Source organism: Schistocerca serialis, chromosome 8 (genome assembly GCF_023864345.2).
Source record: "Schistocerca serialis cubense isolate TAMUIC-IGC-003099 chromosome 8, iqSchSeri2.2, whole genome shotgun sequence".
NCBI classification, from domain to species: Eukaryota; Metazoa; Arthropoda; class Insecta; order Orthoptera; family Acrididae; genus Schistocerca; species Schistocerca serialis.
In genome coordinates this window covers 134,448,600-134,471,421 of record NC_064645.1, presented here as the reverse complement: position 1 = coordinate 134,471,421, position 22,822 = coordinate 134,448,600, and the positions used below count along the sequence as shown (strand labels likewise).

At 42.1% G+C, this 22,822-nt stretch overlaps 1 protein-coding gene across 1 annotated transcript in view; it reads left to right on the top strand.

Moving 5' to 3' along the window:
• LOC126416871 (opioid-binding protein/cell adhesion molecule-like) overlaps positions 1-20,290 on the top strand; it is a gene marked incomplete at its 3' end in the record, with an annotated part of 952,882 nt that extends 932,592 nt beyond the window's left edge. Inside the window, exon 5 of the mRNA XM_050084755.1 lies at positions 20,189-20,290. Within this exon, the coding sequence (XP_049940712.1) occupies positions 20,189-20,290 (102 nt within the window). The remainder of the gene's footprint in view (positions 1-20,188) is intronic.
• Between the last annotated feature and the right edge of the window lie 2,532 nt (positions 20,291-22,822).

The window sequence follows — 22,822 nt, the reverse complement described above, 5'->3', positions numbered from 1 at the left end:
TTCCAGATTTGGTCCTACGAAACTAGAAGTGTAAAATAAAATAAATAAATTAGTAGAGGATTTCGTGGCTGGTGGCATGAAGCCACTCAGAAGACCGATGACTCAAAAAAAAAAAAAATTATTCGAAAAGTTGACATTGTCGAATAACTGGGTCCCCTGCTCCTTCCTTATTAGTGATGTCTTCTACACGCTTCCCATTCCAGGTACAGTTGCACCAAGAAGAACATAAAATACTAAAATTCCAAATTCCCAGCATATAAGTCTGTCCTTGTACAACCGCTTTTGCCTTGGATGAACTTAACATACAACTCGTCACATTCTTCAGCTTACTTAGTCCATAGTCGTCACCACAGTTGGCAGTTATCTCTTGGTCATTGGCGAACTGGAGACATAGTTTATCATCTTCAACTGACATTACCACTAGGATGAATTTACTTCTCCATGACTTTAATATATGTACCAGGTAGTTTTGAAACAACAGAGGAGGGCATGCACAGTCCTGTCCAAGCCGTTTGGTAATTTGTAATTCATCTGATATCTCCTTACCGGCATTCACTGTACAGATATAACTAGAATCACTGCATTAATGGAGGGGATTAACACACCATTATTCATCACGCTCAGCCACAACTGAATTCATGAATCTGCGTCATGTGTATCATCTAGGTCCACGAATGAAAAATGTATTGTTTGCCCCCTTTCACTGCGTTTTCCTGTCAGTTTCATGAAGATACAACCACCATGTGCACATCACAGATTTTCATAGATTCAATGTGGTCTTCTAACTCCTTAAAATGTTTTTCGAACCAGTTTTCTTTTTAGCACATCAGCACAGAACCGTGCCACTGAGCACATTATACTTACACTGTTCGTACAATATATCTGGATTCCTTCGTTAGGCACGGAGGATGTAATTTCTTCGTTCTACTCGAGAGGCGGACTGTAGGCATTTCAAAATTTAGTAAAAATGTTTCCAACGACTGTCATTAAGAAATCAGGAAATACTTTTATCTTTTTATTGCTATTAGTTAGTGGAATAGGTGATACAATGACAACACATTGCCTTACTAGTGCCAGTGTTATCGTTTCTGCTCTTCCTCCTTCGGTTTCATTGCCTGTGTTTTCTTCCAGGAATAATGCTGGCCACTCACTTCGAAGATTATGGTAGTAATTTTTTTCCACTCATGAAACTTGCTGAATTTATTACCTTAGTGTTCTTGATATGTGCCCTATGTCCTCTAATGATCTTTTTTGCAGCAGTGTTTCCTATACAATTATTTACGTCTATAAAATATCTTTCAAAGATGTTCTCCTCCCCATTTTCACCTCATTTTTGACATTGTTTTTTTTATTTTCTGTATGTTTCTGTTCTTCAGCCTAGCCACTTAAAGTATAAAGTCCTCAGCCATATCCTTTGGCTGTTTGTTCTACCACGATCTTTCATTTCTAACAGGCGTAGCCTACATGGCTGATTCTTAAGTTTTCGCCTTGTGTTAGTATCTGCCATTCAGTTATTCCGTAAATTTGTCAACTGGGCTGTCATACGATGCGATAAAGAAATTTGATGGAATCGTCCCAAAAATTTCTAGGTCGTACTTGCCATTTGAATTTCTCGAAAAGTTTCTCGTGTTTCGGATAACTCGTTACTGAAATACTTCATATATAACGTGTGCTAATTACAAATTCTATAATTTTTTCGCAATAAGAGAAGGCAGGATGAGACCAGAACAACAATCTTGCCCTCCTACCCGCTCTCTAATCCACAAGAAGGAACAAAAGGAAACTTCACATGTTGAGAGGACACGAGATCTTACCTAAGTCATTACAAGATCGAGTCAAATGTACAAAGCGTTTCGCAATATGAAACCCCTTATCAGAATGACTTGACAACCAACACCCCCCCCCCCCCCACCCCATTTGGCCTGGCCAGGTTGCATGCATTGCACTGATTCGTTTGTATAGGATTTCAGAAAGCCTCTGCATGCTCTCCTGAGGCAAGATGACGCTCAACTCTTGTGACTGATACCTAATATCTGGAATACTGGCACTGGAGATGAGTTCACCTTCGAGCTGTTCCTACACGTGTTCAGTTGCGCGCAGCTCTGCGGAGCTAGTTGTCCAGTATTTCAACCCGTAACAGACATTTCCCAGATACTCATGCCATGTGAGGAGGAGCAATATCCTGTAGAAAAATGGCACCACGATACCGTCGGACGAAGACGCTTGGTGTTCGTGATGTACTGTTGAGCCTCCAGAGTTCCCTCTGTCACTCTCAGCTGTGACTGGGTCATAGTTGATACTTAATGTCCTCCCCCCTCCCCTTCCATGACGCCATGTACAAAAACACTGTGCCTCTCCGCCGGCCGGAGTGGCCGAGCGCTTCTAGGCGCTACAGTCTGGAACTGCGCGACCGATACCGTCGCATGTTCGAATCCTGCCTTGGGCATGGATGTGTGTGATGTCCTTTGGTTGGTTAGGTTTAAGTAGTTCTTAGTTCTAGGGGACTGATGACCACAGCAGTTGAGTCCCATAGTGCTCAGTGCGATTTGAACCATTTGTGCCTCTCCAAGTCCTTGGAAGACTGCGACCTCTCCCAAGGTCGCCGCCATACCCATCGACAATGGTCATTGGGGGTAGTGCAAAACCGCGATTCTTCGGTGAACACAATAGGTCTCCATTCATCAGCAGTCCATGCATTCCTGTTTTGTCACGTTTCCAAATGCAGCCACTTGTGTTGTACTCACGGGAGCCTACACACGGAACGAGAAATCCTGGTCAGACTGCTGATAGTCTCCGATGATGATGATGATGATAGTGATGTTGGTTTGTGGGGCGCTCAACATTATGGTCATCAGTGCCGGCACAAGTAGCCAATCTTTCCATTTCCAGTCCCGCCACTTCCAGAATGATGAATGATAGATAATGTTGAAGGGAGTACATTCCTTTTTTTGGGATGGCAGCGCTGAGAGTTTTAATTCTCCAACAATTAGCCAGTCCAGATAGCTATTTCAGTTAGCAGTTGGCAGGAAGTTTTCACTGACGTCAGATTTCTTCCTCTTGTACCGGCTGCGCAGACTACCTGTTCACGTTTCCCATTCTTGTTAATGATCGACACAGTTTTTCTGTAAGTTGACTTCCGAGACAAAGCTTACTTCAGGTCCCCCTGTAAACAATGTAAAATATTTATCCTACTTGTCTATGGTGCTCGTGTCATCCTGGAGTAGCTAACACAGACTGAAAACTTCGTTAGCGGACAATCTGCTGCTTTAGTTGCTCCCCAAAATGTTTCAGCCAAGGGAAGTAGAAAATGTACACGTAGCAGTCTGATACCTATTTTTATTAGAGCCTAAGACTCTTACTATTTCTTGTACAAAATTGTGAAGTGTTCAAGATGGACATTGTTTTGCTTCGTTCTAAAGATCAAACAGCTTAGGTCAGCGCAGTTCTGTACATCACAAGCTCTCATAATTCCTCTTGTATAAAGATTTTTTTCCTTTTTTTTTTTTTGCAGTACAAAATTTCAAAGAATATTGTTTTCTCCACTCGTTTTCTAGTGAAAATAATTTATTTTTTTTGAAATTGCAGATTACACTTCCAAAGTAGATAATTACACATTTGTATAGGATTTCCTTACCAACCGATCCCTTCTTCTAGTCAAGTTGTGCCACAAACTTCTCTTCTCCACAATCCTATTCAATACCTCCTCATTAGTTACGTGATCTACCCACCTTATCTTCAGCATTCTTCTGTAGCACCACATTTCGAAAGCTTCTATTCTCTTCTTGTCCAAACTGGTTATCGTCCATGTTTCACTTCCATACATGGCTACACTCCATACAAATACTTTCAGAAACGACTTCCTGATACTTAAATCTATACTCGATGTTAACAAATTTCTCTTCTTCAGAAACGATTTCCTTGCCATTGCCAGTCTACATTTTATATCCTCTCTACTTCGACCATCATCAGTTGTTTTACTCCCTAAATAGCAAAACTCCTTTACTACTTTAAGTGTCTCATTTCCCAATCTAATACCCTCAGCATCACCCGATTTAATTTGACTACATTCCATTATTCTCGTTTTGCTTTTGTTGATGTTCATCTTATATCCTCCTCTCAAGACACTCTCCATTCCGTTCAACTGCTCTTCCAAGTCCTTTGCTGTCTCTGACAGAATTACAATGTCATCGGCGAACCTCAAACTTTTTACTTCTTCTCCACGAATTTTAATACCTACTCCGAATTTTTCTTTTGTTTCCTTTACTGTTTGCTCAATATACAGATTGAATAACATCGGGGAGAGGCTACAACCCTGTCTCACTCCTTTCCCAACCACTGCTTCCCTTTCATGCCCCTCGACTCTTATAACTGCCATCTGGTTTCTGTACAAATTGTAAATAGCCTTTCGCTCCCTGTATTTTACCCCTGCCACCTACAGAGTTTGAATGAGAGTATTCCAGTTAATGTTGTCAAAAGCTTTCTCTAAGTCTACAAATGCTAGAAATGTAGGTTTGCCTTTTCTTAATATTTCTTCTAAGATAAGTCGTAAAGTTAGTATTGCCTCATGTGTTCCAACATTTCTACGGAATCCAAACTGATCTTCCGCGAGGTCCGCTTCTACCAGTTTTTCCATTCGTCTGTAAAGAATTCGCGTTAGTATTTTGCAGCTGTGACTTATTAAACTGATAGTTCGGTAATTTTCACATCTGTCAACACCTGCTTTCTTTGGTAATGGAATTATTATATTCTTCTTGAAGTCTGTGGGTATTTCGCCTGTCTCATACATCTTGCTCGCCAGATGGTAGAGTTTTGTCAGGACTGGCTCTCCCAAGGCCATCAGTAGTTCTAATGGAATGTTGTCTACTCCCGGGGCCTTGTTTCGACTCAGGTCTTTCAGTGCTCTGTCAAACTCTTCACGCAATTTTGAGGCATCAAGGGATCACAAATTTAGCGTTGGAGGGCAGCGTGGAGGGTAAAAATCGTAGAGGGAGACCAAGAGATCAATACACTAAGCAGATTCAGAAGGATGTAGGTTGCAGTAGGTACTGGGAGATGAAGAAGCTTGCACAGGATAGAGTAGCATGGAGAGCTGCATCAAACCAGTCTCAGGACTGAAGACCACAACAACAACAACAACAACAATAGGATTTCCTTAAATATGATTTATGAATATAAGGAAAATATCTGCAGTTCCCTAAGTCCTTTGCTTCTTACTTATTTTGATAAACGCTGTCCTAAAGCTCTGCATTTCCACTACGGGTACCTTTTTTTGAAACAGTTTTCCCTGAGTGCTTGTCTGATAAAACGATGACTATCCTGTTTAGTGACCCAAACGAATCGAATTCTTTGTCTGTTGATGTCGAGAATGTAATAGTTATCGGAGGCCTATGTGTTCCTCACCCGACTGATTCGGCAGGGCACGTATTTGGTATATTGAAAGATGACTCTTAGTCCTTTTCATATAGACTGACGAAATGTGTAATCTGTGCGTTATGATCTAGTACAAATAGTTTTCGAGTTATGGTATTGCGAACACTGTAAACACCGACAGCGGTTTGTTCCATCCCATTGCGTAGATGCTGGGCAAAGACAGTAAGTTTGTGTACATTTGGTATGTGTATGCTGAGGTTGCATTGTGACGGTTCTGTCAATTATTGTGTGACAGTGGACGTTGGAGGACGTTCTTGAAAGATGATACTTCCCAATGCGAAAAAAGAAGATGTGCTGATGATTTACGACGAATATAGGAAGTGTGCTGTTCGTTCGTCTAAAATTCATGCTGAGAGATACTCCAGCAAACATCAAATTCTTCATTCACTTCATTCTCTTCAGACGATACAGATGACTTGAACCGGCGTTTTACTACTACTTGCACTGTAATTTCCGCTGAAAATCTAGAACGTTTGAGGCAACCGTTTCATGGTAGACTGCAAGCTTCTATTAACACTGGTGGTCATCATTTCGAGAACAGACTTTGAGGGTACATTGGTTCTTTACGTGTGAGCCCCCACAGAGGTTCTGTATTCACGTTTGATTGTTTCTCCTTTGGCATAGGTAGTGTCCTATTTATCAACGCGGCTCTTACAGAGACGTATTAACATGTGTGCAGGGCTGCACATACGCACCCAAGTGAATTTCAAATTCGTTTGTGCTACCACATGGAACACACAGGTGCCACTTTTTTCGACGTCCAAATTCCGTTATCTTATAAACTAATTGCGCTAGACTCTTACAGCAAACACCACTGACATTGAACCTTAGTCTACTTTCATTATGGTACTGTCAATAGGCATGGTCCCATTAACATAATTGTACCTTTTGTAAATAAATGAACATTTGAAGCTCATAACACGTATGAGCTGCAAAGGAATGCCCCTACCTACCAATCCAGTCTGTGAAAACCGCGTATCAGCTGCTTCTGCCATTACCGAAATACTTGCGTCAGGGTGTGAAATGCAAATTTCACATTGGGGAGGGAGCGCTAAAACCTTCTGGAAGGAAGATAGGACTACTTTCTTTTATTTCAGTTAATTTCCTTTATCTATCATTCCATGTGCGGCTACAGTTGGGCGATTATACATGCAGTTGAAATTAAGACGTTACATTGTCAAAGGGGGCGGGAACGTTGGTTTGGTGTTTCAAACGGTAACAAAAACATATCCCGCCCCGAAACCTTACGTCGAGCGTGCTAAAGACGCTGTTTGCGTGAGGAAGGCAGCTAAATTTTAACGCAAGTCTCTTCTCTCCATCTCATAGAGAATGTTACTTTGAGAGTGAGGGAGATGGAAAACGCGGAACCGCCAAGGAGAGGATCACTGGCGGGTTCCAATTTCTTATGAAAACTCCTCCCCACCAGTCCGTAGAGGGAGCGTTTTGGACATTAGAGAGACATGCAGGTCGGGGAATCGACAGAAGACGCGTACTCCGCACGCCCCATCGTTGGGGTGTTTCAAATCCACCGATAGTGGTCCCACCTTCCTCTCTAACTGCGAGTTAACGCCTTTCTGTGAGACGCAGAGACGGCTAAGTGTGAAAGATACAAAGGGACGGAGAGTTATAAGCCTGAAGATGACTGGACATTTTAAAATTTAACGAGTTTCATCCTCTCGCTTTTGATACGAAAGTAATAACCATGAAAAAATGGGGACGGAAGACGGGAGCAAGGGATAAATTCAGACGAGGATAAGTAGGCGACGACAGGCGGGAGGAATTACGATTGGTCACTTTACAATTTAGAGCAGTTTGCTTTGCCCTACTCCTAAAGACCGTGAAACGACCCTTACACGTCTGATTCTCTAGGAGACGGCCAGAGTAAGGCGAGCGCGGAACTCTGAATCGCGTCGAAGACAGAGTAGCGTGCGGCCCCTTATTGCTGCGTTAGTGTGCTTCTGTGAGTACTTGAAGTCGTCTGCTGTTTCTCCGGAAGTCGGTGTTTAAGCCATGTTGAAGATAATTCTTGTTTACGGCTCCATCTCAATTTCGCATTTTTACTCAGGTTACATGTTTCAGTCACTTTGAATTATTTTCAGGTTTAAGTACTTGCTTCAGTAGCCCGTCTTGTCTACTCGAAACCACGTATCAGAGTTTTCCGTCCCACGTTCCTTCGCCGCCGTTTTCAAAATTAGGATCGGCGATGAAGTTGAGGCCCAGGTACCAATCATCGAATTGTCACGCAACGGAAAAGTCTTCTGAGCCCCGGTGGCGGAATATGACTTGGAGGAGACTTCTAGATTGCTTTAGTGTTATCATAAATGGCCTTTACTTCGGAAGACATGGTTAACTAGTTGATAATCATGAAGAAACATAGAACAAGATCGCTAACAGTGACCGATGAACAGAACGTTATGTGGCAAGTCATGGACCCACTAACACAATAACTCGGGAATATTCCGCACGTAAGGATATAATTCTCACGCCTACCATGCAAGAACACTTGAGAATCAAACTTCTCTGCTAACCTCCGCCTACTATTTGAAAAACTGGAGACCGAGTGAGGAATGAATACGGCATGGCAGGACCGGACATCCAGTGATGTTGAGTCCACTGTAATGTTAAGAGGTAAGAATAGCCCTAAAATATCCCTGATCTGAATGAATCAAGTGAGTGGAAAGGAAAGAGACAGAGCGCTACCTAATATGACTTACTGTAGCCGACGTTACCGTCCTGAGAGATTCAGCAACTGTATTGCGGTTTAAGATAGTTATTATTTATTGTTCGGTCTCAGTTGCACGTTTTTAATCATATTACATATACTGATCACTTTTTATGATGATCCTGTCTAAGTAGTAGCGTCAGCAAACCGTCTTGCCTATATAGAAGCAGTGCGTTCTGAGTGTTCTAACATTGACTGAAAAGTAGAATTTCTCTTGGCTCATCCTAGCAGGATACGTTTTAGGTAAATAAGAGGCAACTTTCGGTATGGCAACACCAGCGTACTGGCAGTGTCAAATGTTGGTGGTCAAAATAGGAGGAGCTGAATATCTGGAAATTAAGAACACTTTTTGACAAGAAATGCCTCTTCTATAAACTGGAAGGTTACATCTCAATAAAGAACTAATTAATATTTTAGGAAGAAATATTCGACTATAGTTCTGTACAGTTCAGACGTACTTCAAAACAAAAAATGCTTTTCAGTACACTTACGAATGAATCATAGAAAAAGAGCAATGTAAAATTTATGGACAGAGTGAACGCGTAAAAGTTCAGATATTTTTATTGTTTACTGGGGACGGAGTATCGAAAAACATTACATCAGTATTTATGCAATTGCAGGCTAATAATTATAACAAGTATGATTTTAGGATGGGTAACACCTCCAAGTGTGTTTGGCACCGGTATGCGAATAAGGTTTATATTCCCTAGGCCGCAAGGCAGTTACGAAGTGCAGATGTGTGTAGACAAGAGGAGAGTCTGTACTGACCGAGTTGTAGCCCACTAAGTGGTGCATTTACGACTGTGCGTAACACATCAGGTAGTAAAGTTTGCGACGGTTTTTGGGAGGGCTATTCGAAGCAGAGAAGAAACAATCAGCACACTGACGTGTGTATGTATGAAGATACAACATATAAAAATACCTCCACTTATACCTATTACATCGTGTATAGCTTGTGAGTATTAATTCATCTAATTGCCAGGCAGCATTCTGGTACATTATTCCAGAAGCCTTACACAGTGAAATGTCAGAACATCTTGGTCTCCGATTGATTGATGGTGTATTCAACTGTTAAAAATGCGGTTTTGTTGTGGGCCGTGAAGTAAGCGCATTATGATCCCCAGTAACTGAATTTGAGGAAGACAACCAAGTTGTTGATCGGAATGTCGCGCATTTCAGTGTAATCGCCTACTCGACCGGGAACTCGATAATAAGTCGCATAACGTGGCCTTATGTTCACAGATCACTGTTTGCACAGGCTGTTGTTGACTCAGGCTAATGTTGGCTAATTCGTTTTTCTGTAAAAGTCTGGCTGGAAACAAATTAACTATAATTAAGTATAATTATCTTCATTTAGCGAAAGCTTAAAAAGTAGGCCTATGTTGTTAGCAATCGTGAGTGTCAAGTGTTTTAGCTGCTGTGGGAAAGTTAGTTCTGGGGTACTACGCAGCTGTTGTGACAGATCCTCTCATTGGGGGGAATGTAGTGGCATGCAAATTGGGGAACAAAATGAGACTCTTGCTAGGTACTGTAGAGTGTGTTCACGGGATACGAAAATAGCAGAACAGGACGGGAAAATTAGAGCCCATCAGGCTGAATTATACAAAGCTAGGGAGGAATTAATTAGGTTGAGAGGGAGAAGGATGAGGAGAAGTGGGAAGTGGTAGCAGGGAACAGGGGCCACAGGAAGAGGACAGTATCTGACAGTTTCACTGATGACACAAAAAATAGTTTGCCCTTCTGCCACAGTTAAGTAATGAAGAGCTTCATGTAGATGCATGTGTAGCTGATGCACAGCAGAATTCAGTTAGGAAGCCTGTTGCTTCAGAAAAAGTAAGAAGCAGGAAGAAAATTCTGCTGTTAGGTGGCAGTCATGGAAGAGGTGTAGGCCAGCTTCTACAGGAAAATTAGGTGACAGCTACCAGGTCACAAACATTTTCAAGCCTAGATCATCTCTTAGTCAAGTGATAGAGATCTTACTGTAAATATTTCTCCAAGGAGGATCATGTTGTAATTGTGGGCGGAGCAAGAAAAGTATTTATAGGTACCAGGGTTACAGTATTGGGAGTGACCTGGTAAAAATAGCATCAGCGACGAACCATACTAGTGTTGGGTTTGTGCCTGTTTTAAAGTGGTACAATCGACCCCAGTTGAACAGCTCTGTGAAAGGGTCAATGTGGAGTTTGATCAACTGCTTTGGGCTGGGGCTGGGTCAAGGTTTGGTTTGGTTCCTGTTGAAACTATTGGTAGGTGGGGCTTTACTTCTCATGGCCTGCATCTCTGTAGAATAGGGAAGGATATACTGGTTAGGCTGATAGCAAATTCTCTAAGGGGGGGACACTGCAACTCGTGGAAGTAGTTCTTCTTTAGGTTAACCTCATTATCTACACATTGAATGTTTGAACCAGGTGTATCTGAAAATGTTAAGCAAAATACTTGTGAAGACAAAGAAAAGTAACAGTAAATTTACTACAACAAAATATCAGAGGTTTAAAAAACAAAACTTACAAATTTCAGATCTGTTTAGATGAGCCATAGTCAACACATGCTATTGATATTATTTGTATATCTGAACATCATTTAGGTAGTGAAATTGAAATACTTAATATGGAAGGGCACATCATAGCTTCAAAGTACTGTACAAAAGGGATGGAGAAAGGAGGAATTGCCACTTACATTAGAAAGGGTCACAATTACAAAAACATTGACATTCTGAAATACTGTAGTGATGAGCATTTTGGTGCATGTGCCACACAAGTAGAAACACATAAAAGAAATATAATTATAGTCACAATATACAGGGCTCCAACTGGCAATTTCCGGCTATTCTCTAAACAGCTTGATTCAGTATTAAATTTCTTAACTTCTAAAAATAGTGAACTCATACTAAGTGGAAGTTTTAATTTAAATTTTCTGAATGATACTCACTCAAGATCCATACTAGAGTGTCTTACCACTTCTTACAATCTCATTCCCTTAGTACAGTTTCCAACCAGGGTTTTGGGTACCAGCACCACTGCTACTGATAACATTTTCATAGACACTACCACACTAGCAAATCATAGTATAAATCCAGTATTTAATTGCCTTTCAGATCATGATGCCCAGTTGCTTACATTTAATATAATGGGGTCTGATTCAACTAATAACAGTGAGTGAAAAGCTATATGAATAATAAATGAAACAGGAACTGTAGGTATAAAAAACTGTTTGAGGAATACAGTCTGGAAAGATGTATACAGTTCACCTGGTATAAATAAAAAATCACTGTTTGTCTAATATGGTCATAGGTCACATTGAAAACTGCTGCCCAAAGAAAGTAATCAAAGCAAATAAATTAAATGTTTCAAAACCTTGGATTACAAATGGAATAAAAGTATCTTCCAAAACGAAAAGAAGACAATACTTAATGTCAAGGAAAAACGATGAATACACAGCTAAAACACATTACAAATTATATTCTAAAATTCTAAACAGAGAATCAGAACCTCAAAATGTATTTATTTTCAAGAAAAAATAAATGCCTCTAATAACAAGATAAAAACTAAATGAAACATAGTAAAAATAGAAACAGGGAAAACTAATCAAGCAAATGAGGAAACTACGTTAAATGTAAATAATTAGTTGATTAGAGATACCTCCAAAATTGCAGACACTTTCAACAACTATTTCCTTTAAGTAGCAGGCAACTTAGGTTTGCATAGTTCCTCAGAGGACATCTTAAGATATTTAAAAAATGCATTTCTGCAGAAGTTCGACAAAATTCAACAATATACTACCTCACCAAAAGAGATTTCTTGTATTATTAGCTCTCTTAAAAACAAATGTTCCAGTGGTTATGATGAAATCAGCATTACCATAACTAAATATTGCTCCTCAGAACTTTGTGACATACTGAGTTACTTATGTAATAAATCCCTCCACAGTGGTACTTTCCCAGGTAGGCTTAAATATGCTATTGTCAAACCATTATACTAAAAAGGAGACAAATCATCATTAGAAAACTTCTGTCCCATCTCATTATTGGCAATATTTTCAGAAGTGTTTTAAAGAGTTATGCACAATAGACTTGATAAACACTTAGTACAGAAAAATATTCTCATTCACAATCAGTTTGGATTTCGGAAAGGATTGTCAACTGATCAATCTATATTCATTTTTATAGATGATATATTAGAATCAATAACTCAAAAGATATTACCACTTGGAATATTCTGTGATCTGGCTAAAGCTTTTGATTGTGTTAAGCATTATATCCTTATACAAAAATTAAATTGTATGGGATAACAGGAGTAACACGCTCATGGTTCTCACCCTATCCTTTTAGTAGCAAACAGTGTGTGTTTGTGTCAGGCTTACCACATAACAATGGTCATTCAAAATATGAAACCATCAGACAAGGAGTGCACCCGGGCTCTATTTTAGGACCCTTGTTGTTTCTATTATACAGGGTGTTACAACAAAAAGGTACGGTCAAACTTTCAGGAAACATTCCTCACACACAAAGAAAGAAAATATGTTATGTGGACATGTGTCCGGAAACGCTTACTTTCCATGTTAGAGCTCATTTTATTACTTCTCTTCAAATCGGATTAATCATGGAATGGAAACACACAGCAACAGAACGTGCCAGCGTGACTTCAAACACTTTGTTACAGAAAATGTTCAAAATGTCCTCCGTTACGCGAGGATACATGCATCCACCCTCCGTCGCATGGAATCCCTGATGCGCTGATGCAGCCATGGAGAATGGCGTATTGTATCACAGCCGTCCACAATACGAGCACGAAGAGTCTCTACATTTGGTACCGGGGTTGCGTAGACAAGAGCTTTCAAGTGCCCCCATAAATGAAAGTCAAGAGGGTTGAGGTCAGGAGAGAGTGGAGGCCATGGAATTGGACCACCTCTACCAATCCATCGGTCACCGAATCTGTTGTTGAGAAGCGTACGAACACTACGACTGAAATGTGCAGGAGCTCCATCGTGCATGAACCACATGTTGTGTCATACTTGTAAAGGCACATGTTCTAGCAGCACAGGTAGAGTATCCCATATGAAATCATGACGGTGAATCGAGGAAGTACAGTACATATTGACGAAACTAAAATGAGCTCTGACATGGAAATTAAGCGTTTCTGGACACATGACCACATTACATCTTTTCTTTATATTTGTGTGAGGACTGTTTCCTGAAAGTTTGGCAGTACCTTTTTGTAAAACCCTGTGTATTAATGACCTTCCATATACAGTGTCACAAAATGCAAATTTTGTCTTATTTGCAGATGATACAGGTATTGGTATACAACAGTACCCATAATCTCACTGAGCAATCAGCTAATGAAATATTTGTATCAGTGGGTGGTACACGGAAAACAGATTGTCACTGAATTTTGACAAGACCCAGTACATACAGTTTAGTGCCTCACAAAGAACACCTGACCCTATAAGTATAATGTATTCCAACAATGAAATTAAAGCTGGTGACAGCGTCAAATTTTTAGGGGTACAAATTGACCACAACCTAAATTGGAAAACTCACATTCTAGACTTAATGGAAAATTGTAGTTCAGCTACATTTGCGGTACGCATGATACCAGAAATAGGTGATTTAAAAATGAAGATGTTAGTTTATTCTGCCTACTTCCATTCACTAATGAGTTATGAAATCATCTTTTGGGGAAATTCCTCTCACAAAGAAGACATTTTCAAAGTTCAAAAAAGAGTCATTAGAATTATATCTCGTGTCAGTCCTAGATCATCATGCAGAGACCTCTTTACGAAACTTAGTATTCTAATTACTACTTCTCAGTAGATATAGTCATTGATTTCCTTTGTCATTTGCTACATGTCTCTTTTTACACAAAGTTGTGCAAAACATGTTTGTAATACCAGAACCAAAAGAAATCTGTATAAGGTTTATAAAAGCTTAACATTAGTACAAAAAGCAGTCAGATATATGGGTACTCATATATTCAATAACTTACCAGAGTACAGTGATAAAGATTGGTTTCAGAGTGAATTAAAGAACTTCCTGTTACCCAATGTCTTCCCAAGGATTATAGCTCATGACACTGTCTGCTTTAGAATTGTACAATATCCATGTATGTGAGTAAAAAATTATATAAAGAAACTTTGACTCTTTCCACATCCCAGAGACTCCTCTACAAGAGGTCCGTGGATAACGATAAATGTAATGTAATATAATGTAATGAACAATCATGAATTTGTGTCATAATGGAAGACATCATAATTTCCCTAAGGTAAGTTGTATCTGAGAAAAAGATATGAGAATCGTAAAATTAGAAACATAACAGTTCACAACAAAAACGCAGAATTTTTATACTATCCATAACCTGTTAATCATATGATCATTCTGAACAGAATCCTTAATGCAAATACGCTGCAGATGGCAGAGCGGAGATACCTCTGCGTGAAGTAAAGATAGCTGTTAGGAACCTATGAATCGTTACCGACGCCAGCAAAACATTATTTGAGTTCGATCTTTTATTCTCAGTGTTCGGAAGTTGTCTTTCGTTTGCACTATCCGTTGCTCATTCAGCTGCGAGTTGGATTCTAGTTCATGCAGGTGAGTAAGCTCAGCGGTTGCAAACACAGAAAAACCAGCTGACCACACGCTAGCGGATTTCCGCGCCGAGTCAAGGATGTTTCAGGCGGTTTCACGAATACCTGCTGTCCTCGCCCGTGTGTTAGTAAAGGCGCGACTTTCATACAGTTACCCGCAATTCTGGGAACGGATCAGGCTTCTCAAGCAGGCACACACAAGGTCAGATGTCTGAGATTGGCTTGATTCAGCCAAGTCAGTCAGTTGTCGGCGGGTCAGTGGCTGACGCGTTACTCCGGCAGAACGCCGTGCTCATGTCGGCTATCCTGCAAACTTTCTCAAATGATTTTAAAGAAACTATTCGATAAAAGAATCGATTTTTACATCAGTTAGAGCTTTGTATTTCAACTTCGCGATAAAGTGTATGTCACTTCATGAATGGTCATAGTTATTGTCATATTTTGCATGAAAGTAACACACTACGTAAAATTCAAAAAGTTTTCAACTCAAAATTGGAATTCGCATATGGAGGATACTATACCATATATTTCTGAGGACAAAATTTGGTAAAATACTGAATTTTTCTCTAGATTTGGGAGCAATCTCGAAACAATTGGCATTATGTGTCAGGAACACTTGCGATTGCTCACGCCAGCAACAAAGCTGGAATGAAATACTCATAACACTTCTCATACTTTAGAAATGGTTTGAGTTATCGAAACGAGATTTTTGCAAATGCCAGAATACGAAGAGAAGAGTATTTTGCCTTGTGGTAGAACATTCTTACCTACAGGGATATAGGTCTAGATGGAGTATTTAAGAGCCATCGGTAGCTGGTGAAATGAGGGTTATTATGGCTTTGCAATAAAGGAAATCAAGAAACTGCACGTTGATATTTATACCGACGATGTGCTTTTTCATAAGCTTTTGACTTGATTTTTCCTCATTTTCTCATTTAATGAGCCATAGTTTCTGGATTCTGTGGCATTTGCGACTTCAGTAGGATGTTAGCGAGTTGACAGTTTGTAAACTCCACTTTGTTCTACCAGAGTAAGCAAAGTCTATAACGGCAACAAGAGAAACGTAGGTGATATTCGAAATTCGACACTGATTAATGTGCAGGTTTCAGGTTACAGCAACTTATAGTTTCACTATACAACACACTTGCCATGAGACACCATGGAAACTCCTCAAATCCGTGACCCGAGGCCTCTTGCTTGTCCAACATGTATGGCAGCTTTGGGACCATGGGCATATCACGAAAACCCGCCGGTTTCACCCAAACAAGAATGTACCCAGCCAGCGGCCAGACTGAAGAGCTAGAACCGACGGACAGGGACTTCACGTTAGTGGGCAACGGCAGACCTCATATCGACCTTCCAGGTCCATTATCAGAAACATCCACTGAACTAGCCCGTATTCCTGGACCATCGCAGAAATCGTCTCGTGTATGGCCAGTGATGTCAGCTACCCTGGCACCATGGCGGACTGCCGGCGAGCAGTTGCGGCCATTTCTTATATATTGTTCTACATCAATGCAGCGGGTTTTCCACCAAAATCTTTCAGCTACAGGTCTAGTGTTTCTTTTCCCTCAATGGCCTGGTAAGATGTTGTTGTGTGGTTGGTCGAATATTTCAGTTCTCAGAACTGAAGGAGCTACAATGTGAGGTTCAGACTTGAGAGATCTGCATCTTCATGCATTCGAAAATGAGGTTTCGTTCAAAACAATTGAAGCTCACTGTTAGCTGAATGTGCCTTTATCCAAACAGCTTACCATCCACCTACTATTTGTAAAAGTGCTATCTTCCTTCTAAGGGTATCTCCATTCATATGTTTGACCCTTGGCTTATGAATTACTTCACAGTCGATATCAATTTTAATGCCCATCTCGTTAACTGACTTGATGGATCTTTCAACTGTAATAACCATTTTAAAGACGCATGGTTTGTAATCACTTTGAATTTACAACCGTACAAATAAATACTCCCACGTGCAGTAGCCACAAAAGCCATAATTCAATAAACACAATTACCGAACGAAGAGCGCTACAACTGACTTCACTTAATGCACTTTGCATATAATGCTGTAACACAACTTGAACAGAAGTAAATAAGGATATCAACGTTCGCTCAGAATCACTCTCTCTTTGCTCTTACATTCCGTTGAAGTCGTTTCTCCTTTCTGCAATGCCATGTGTGCGGCCAGATAAAACAGCACTGGCTCCAATAGTCTGTTACCGACATTCCAGCAACGTCCTTTCTGGCTGACCATGCCCATCCAATGTCGACGCATACATCGCCTCAGCGGGGGTCTTGGTTTACCACAGAACAGCTTCCCAACAACTCTATGTTACTGACTGTCCATCTATAGATACAGGACGAGCCTCCTGCTTTGGTCTCCTCCACAACCAGCCGTATCTTACACTGACTGTCACCGGCAAGCCGCCAGCCCCAGCCACACCTTCGGCGCTCGTTTCCAGGAGATTCTAGATGAGTATGCCAGCTGCCTCGCGCAACTCGCCCCAGCCACGCGGGGTAGCCGAGCGGTCTCGGGCGCCTTGCCACAGTTCGCGCGGCTCCCTCCGTCTGTGGTCTCTGTCCTCACTCTGGCATAGGTGTGTGTCGTTGTCCTTCACGTAACTTAGTTCAAGTTAGGTTAAGTATTGTGTGACCTTGGGGACCGATGACCTCAGCAGTTTGTCCCATATGAGCTTACCACAAACAAAAGAAACTTCGGCCCAATACAGCCGTGGTGGAGGTGCCATCGGTGACGTGTCTTGCAGCAGCTGCACACTGGCAGCACTGGCTCCAGGAAAAACTACCATTACATTCGATCCTCAACAGCCTCCACCCTAAGACTCTAGCGCGAAAATTCTGCTGAAAGCGTTTGAATATTTAATTGTGTCTTCTATCTAGATATGGAGTAAAATTCGCATAATAGGAAACTGTGAGACCTATAGTTCATGACTACTCTTTTATATTAGCTATCAGTTGAATGGTACATCCTGGAAAAAAATAGTAAGGGAAGTAACCGACCAGGATTTATAGGATCGTTGGGCATAGATATAGCCAACGAGCTGAATTGAGAAGTGTTGAGGTGGAAAGTAGGAAAACGGGAAGCTATAATTGTTGTGCCACATTGCAAAATGCAATGGTATAATGTACAATGCAGAGGAAAGAAAAAGCCCTGAGTGGGGTAGGGTGTCTAAAAATCGAGACTGTGTACGTTGCAGGTAATCAGCTACGAATGTGCGAGTGTGAACGTGTCTGTTGTCCATGTAGCTCAGGATCATTTAAGATTCTGTCAGTGTGACCTGTGTCTCGTGCCCATCCTGCAGGTGATGAGATATGAATGCATGAGTATGAACTGTGCCTACTGTCTGTGTTGCAGGTGAAGACCGAGAACAGTGTCTTCTGTGCAAGTTGTAAGTGATCGGGTACGACTGTGTCAGTGTGTGAACTGCGTCTCCTGCTTTGTGATGCAGTTGATCGTTTACCATTGTGTGTGTGTGTGAGTGTGTGTGTGAACTGCGTCTGCTGCCCATCCTGCAATTGATCAGTTAAGACTGTGTGAGTGTGAACTGTGTTTGCTGTACACGTTTCACATGGTCACTTGCGACTGTGTGAAAGTAATGTGTGTCTGCTGCCCATCCTGCAGGTGATCATATATGACTGTGTGAATTACGTCTGCTGCCCCTGTAGCAACTGACCGACCATGACTGCATGAGTTTGAACAGTGCTTCCTGTCCGTGTTGCAGATGAACAGTTATAACAGCGTCTGCTGTGCAAGTTGCAAGTGATCAGGTATGACTACGAGACTGTGAACTCTGTCTGTTGCTGGTGATATAGTTATTCAATTTCCACTGTTGGCGTGTGAACTGTGACTACTTTCCATCTTGCACGTGATAAACTACGACTGTGTGAGTGTGTTTCAAGTTTTCTGCCCATGTTGCAGTTGATCAGGTACAACTGTGCGAATATGAACAGTTTCTGTTGCCTGTGACGCGAAGTTCAATACTTACCACTGTATGATGTAAACTGTGACTCCTGTCCATGCTGCCAGGTAATAAGCTACGAATCTGTATCTGTATCATACCTGGTGCCTATGTTGTTGTTGTTGTGGTCTTCAGTCCTGAGAATGGTTTGATGCAGCTCTCCATGCTAATCTATCCTGTGCAAGCTTCTTCATCTCCCACTACCTACTGCAACCTACATCCTTCTGAATCTGCTTAGTGTATTCATCTCTTGGTCTCCCTCTACGATTTTTACCCTCCACGCTGCCCTCCAATACTAAATTGGTGATCCATTGATGCCTCAGGACATGTCCTACCAACCGATCCCTTCTTGTAGTCAAGTTGTGCCACAAACTTCTCCCCAATCCTATTCAATACCTCCTCATTAGTTACGTGATGTACCCACCTAATCTTCAACATTCTTCTGTAGCACCACATTTCGAAAGCTTCTATTCTCTTCTTGTTCAAACTATTTATTGTCCATGTTTCACTTCCATACATGGCTACACTCCATACAAATACTTTCAGAAACGACTTCCTGACACTTAAATCTATACTCGATGTTAACAAATTTCTCTTCTTCAGAAACGCTTTCCTTGTCATTGATAGTCTACATTTTATATCCTCTCTACTTCGACCATCATCAGTAATTTTGCTCCCCAAATAGCAAAACTCAAGTGTCTCATTTCCTAATCCAATTGCCTCAGCATCACCCGACATAATTCGACTGCATTCCATTATCCTCGTTTTGCTTTTGTTGATGTTCATCTTATACCCTCCTTTCAAGACACTGTCCATTCCGTTCAACTGCTCTTCCAAGTCCTTTGCTGTCTCTGACAGCTGCCTATGTAGCAGGTTATAAACTATGAGTCCGAGAGTGTGTCCCATGTTTGCTGCCCACGTTCAGATGGTCAGCTACTGATGTATGAGTATGAAGCATGTCTGCTGGCCACGAAATGAAATGTCGTGTGGCGTGGACCTCCTGTCGGGCGGACTGGTCGCTTTGTGCAAGTCTTCCTAGCTGATGCTACTCTTGCGAATTGCATGTCCATGTGGATGATAGGATGAAGACAGCACAACACACGGTACCCGAGAGGACAAGATCTCCGATCCAAATGGAAATCGGACCTCGGCCCCTAGCAGGGCATTCTGACTCGCTGACCATTCAGGAATGGAGTCGGGCTCTTGACCGTGTAGCAGGTGATCACTAACGATTGTGTGATTTTGAACCATGTTTGCCATCCGAGTTACAGGTGATTGTCAGCGACTGTGTGAGTGTGAATCGTGTATGCTGTATTAGTTGCACTCAGCGTCTGCGGCTGTGTGAGGGTGAACATTGTCTGCTCTCCGCTTTACAGGTGATGCGTAAGTGTGCGAGAGTTTGAACCGTGCCAGCTGCCTAAGTTCAGATGACCAGTCGAGACTGTGTGAGTGTGAACCGTGTCTCCTGACCTCGTTGCAGGTGATCAGCTACGACTCCCCGCGTGGCGGCGTCAGCGTGGCCACGGACAAGGGCCCCGTCACGACGACGCGCTTGCTGGTGCAGCGCGCCAACGCGGCCGACGCCGGCAACTACTCCTGCCGGCCCAGCAACGCGCGCGCCGACACCATCACCGTGCACGTGCTCGACGGTACGTGCCGCACCACACACCCGCATCGCTATCACTCCAATACTGCTTTTCCACACCCCTACAACATCCCCAATGTAGTTTGCAGGTTCCATCAATGTACACTACTGGCCATTAAAATTGCTACACCACGAAGATGATGTGCAACAGACGCGAAATTTAATCGACAAGAACAAGATGCTGTGATATGCAAATGATTAGCTTTTCAGAGCATTCACACAAGGTTGACGCCGGTGTCGACACCTACAATGTGCTAACATGAGGAAAGTTTCCAACCGATTTCTCATACACAAACAGCAGTTGACCGGCGTTGCCTGGTGAAACGTTGTTGTGATGCCTCGTGTAAGGAGGAGAAATGGGTAACATCACATTTACGACTTTGATAAAGGTCGGATTGTAGCCTATCATGATTGCGGTTTATCGTATCACGACATTGCTACTTGCGTTGGTCGAGATGCAGTGACTGTTAGCAGAATATGGAATCGGTGGGTTCAGGAGGGTAATACGGAACGCCGTGCTGGATCGCAACGGCCTCGTATCACTAGCAGTCGAGGTGACAGGCATCTTATCCGCATGGCTGTAACGGATCGTGCAGCCACGTGTCGATCCCTGAGTCAACAGATGGGGACGTTTGCAAGACAACAACCATCTGCACGAACAGTTTGACGACGTTTGCAGCAGCATGGACTATCAGTTCGGAGACCATGGCTGCAGTTACCCTTGACGCTGCATCACAGACAGGAGCGCCTGCGATGGTATACTCAACGACGAACCTGGGTGCACGAATGGCAAAACGTCATTTTTTCGGATGAATCCAGGTTCTGTTTACAGCATCATGATGGTCGCATCCGTGTTTGGCGACATCGCGGTGAACGCACATTGGAAGCGTGAATTCGTCATCGCCATACTGACGTGATGGTATGGGGTGCCATTGGTTACACGTCTCGGTCACCTCTTGTTCGCATTGACGGCACTTTGAACAGTGGACGTTACATTTCAGATGTGTTACGACCCGTAGCTCTACCCTTCATTCGATCCCTGCGAAACCCTACATTTCGGCAGGATAATGCACGACGGCATGTTGCAGGTCCTGTACGGGCCTTTCTGGATACAAGAAATGTTCGACTGCTGCCCCGGCCAGCACATTCTCCAGATCTCTTACCAACTGAAAACGTCTGGTCAATGGTGGCCAAGCAACTGGCTCATCACAATACTCCAGTGACTAATCTTGATGAACTGTGATATCATGTTGCAGCTACATGGGCAGCTATACCCGTACACGCCATCCATGCTCTGTTTGACTCAATGCCCAGGCTTATCAAGGCCGTTATTACTGCCAGATGTGGTTGTTCTGGGTACTGATGTCTCAGGATCTATGCACCCAAACTGCGTGAAAATGTAATCACATGTCAGTTCTAGTGTAATATATTTGTCCATTGAATACCCGTTTATCATCTGCATCTCTTCTTGGTGTAGCAATTTTAATGGCCGGTAGTGTAAATAGTTTTCAACAAGTATTCAGTTCAACTCACTGTATTCAGTGCTTTACATACCTAAGGCGTAATGCAAATCGGGGTTCACATCCATTGCAGTCTACAAATCACCTGGTTTCCAGAAGGAAGCATTCACTCTGCAGCAGAGAGTGCCCTGTTATGAAACCTTACGGCAGGTTAAAATTCTTTACCTTGTGAAGGACTCGAACCCCAATGTTACCTATACTGGAGAATGCTCGTACGACTGAGTTATCCATGCATGGATCACGACCCGCCGTCAGCGCTTTACTTCTGCCAGTACCTTTCTCTCACTTTGCAAACTCGGCAGAAGTTGTTCTACTTGCTGAACTAGCAGAACACAATTATAGGGACTGTGAAATTATTCCTGAGAAACATTCCCTTTTCGAGTTCCTCATAATTTGTCATTACTATTTACTTAAAACATATTGACGGCTAATTGTGGCGTGTTTCTTTCATTTGAGAGAATCGAGTAACATGTCAGCTTTGTGTTTCTGCGTACCCAGAGATTGGTATAGGACTTTTTTTGTTAAGTACCGGTGTGTATCATCAAATCCACGAGTATCTACCAACAACACACACTGAACAGTGTAACCAAGACTGTTTTATTGGCAAAACCCATGGAAAATAGAACACGTCAAGTAAAGAGACTGCCCACTTCGCATCTCTGTCCTCTTGTCCTCTTCTGGGATGCTGTGCTATGCAGCGTGAGATCGATAAAAGCGAGGACTGACGGAGGACATAATAATTTTTTTAATAAAGGGCATCTCGTTTTCTGCTATCGAGAGAGAGAAAGAGAGAGAGAGAGAGAGAGAGAGAGAGAGAGAGAGAGAGAGAGAGAGAGGGAGAGAGAGGGGGGGGGGAGGGAGGGAGACAGAGAGAGAGAGAGAGAGAGAGAGAGAGCGGATACGATACGATATTCGAGCCGAGGTGTCAGTCATTGAAACTGAGGCGTTT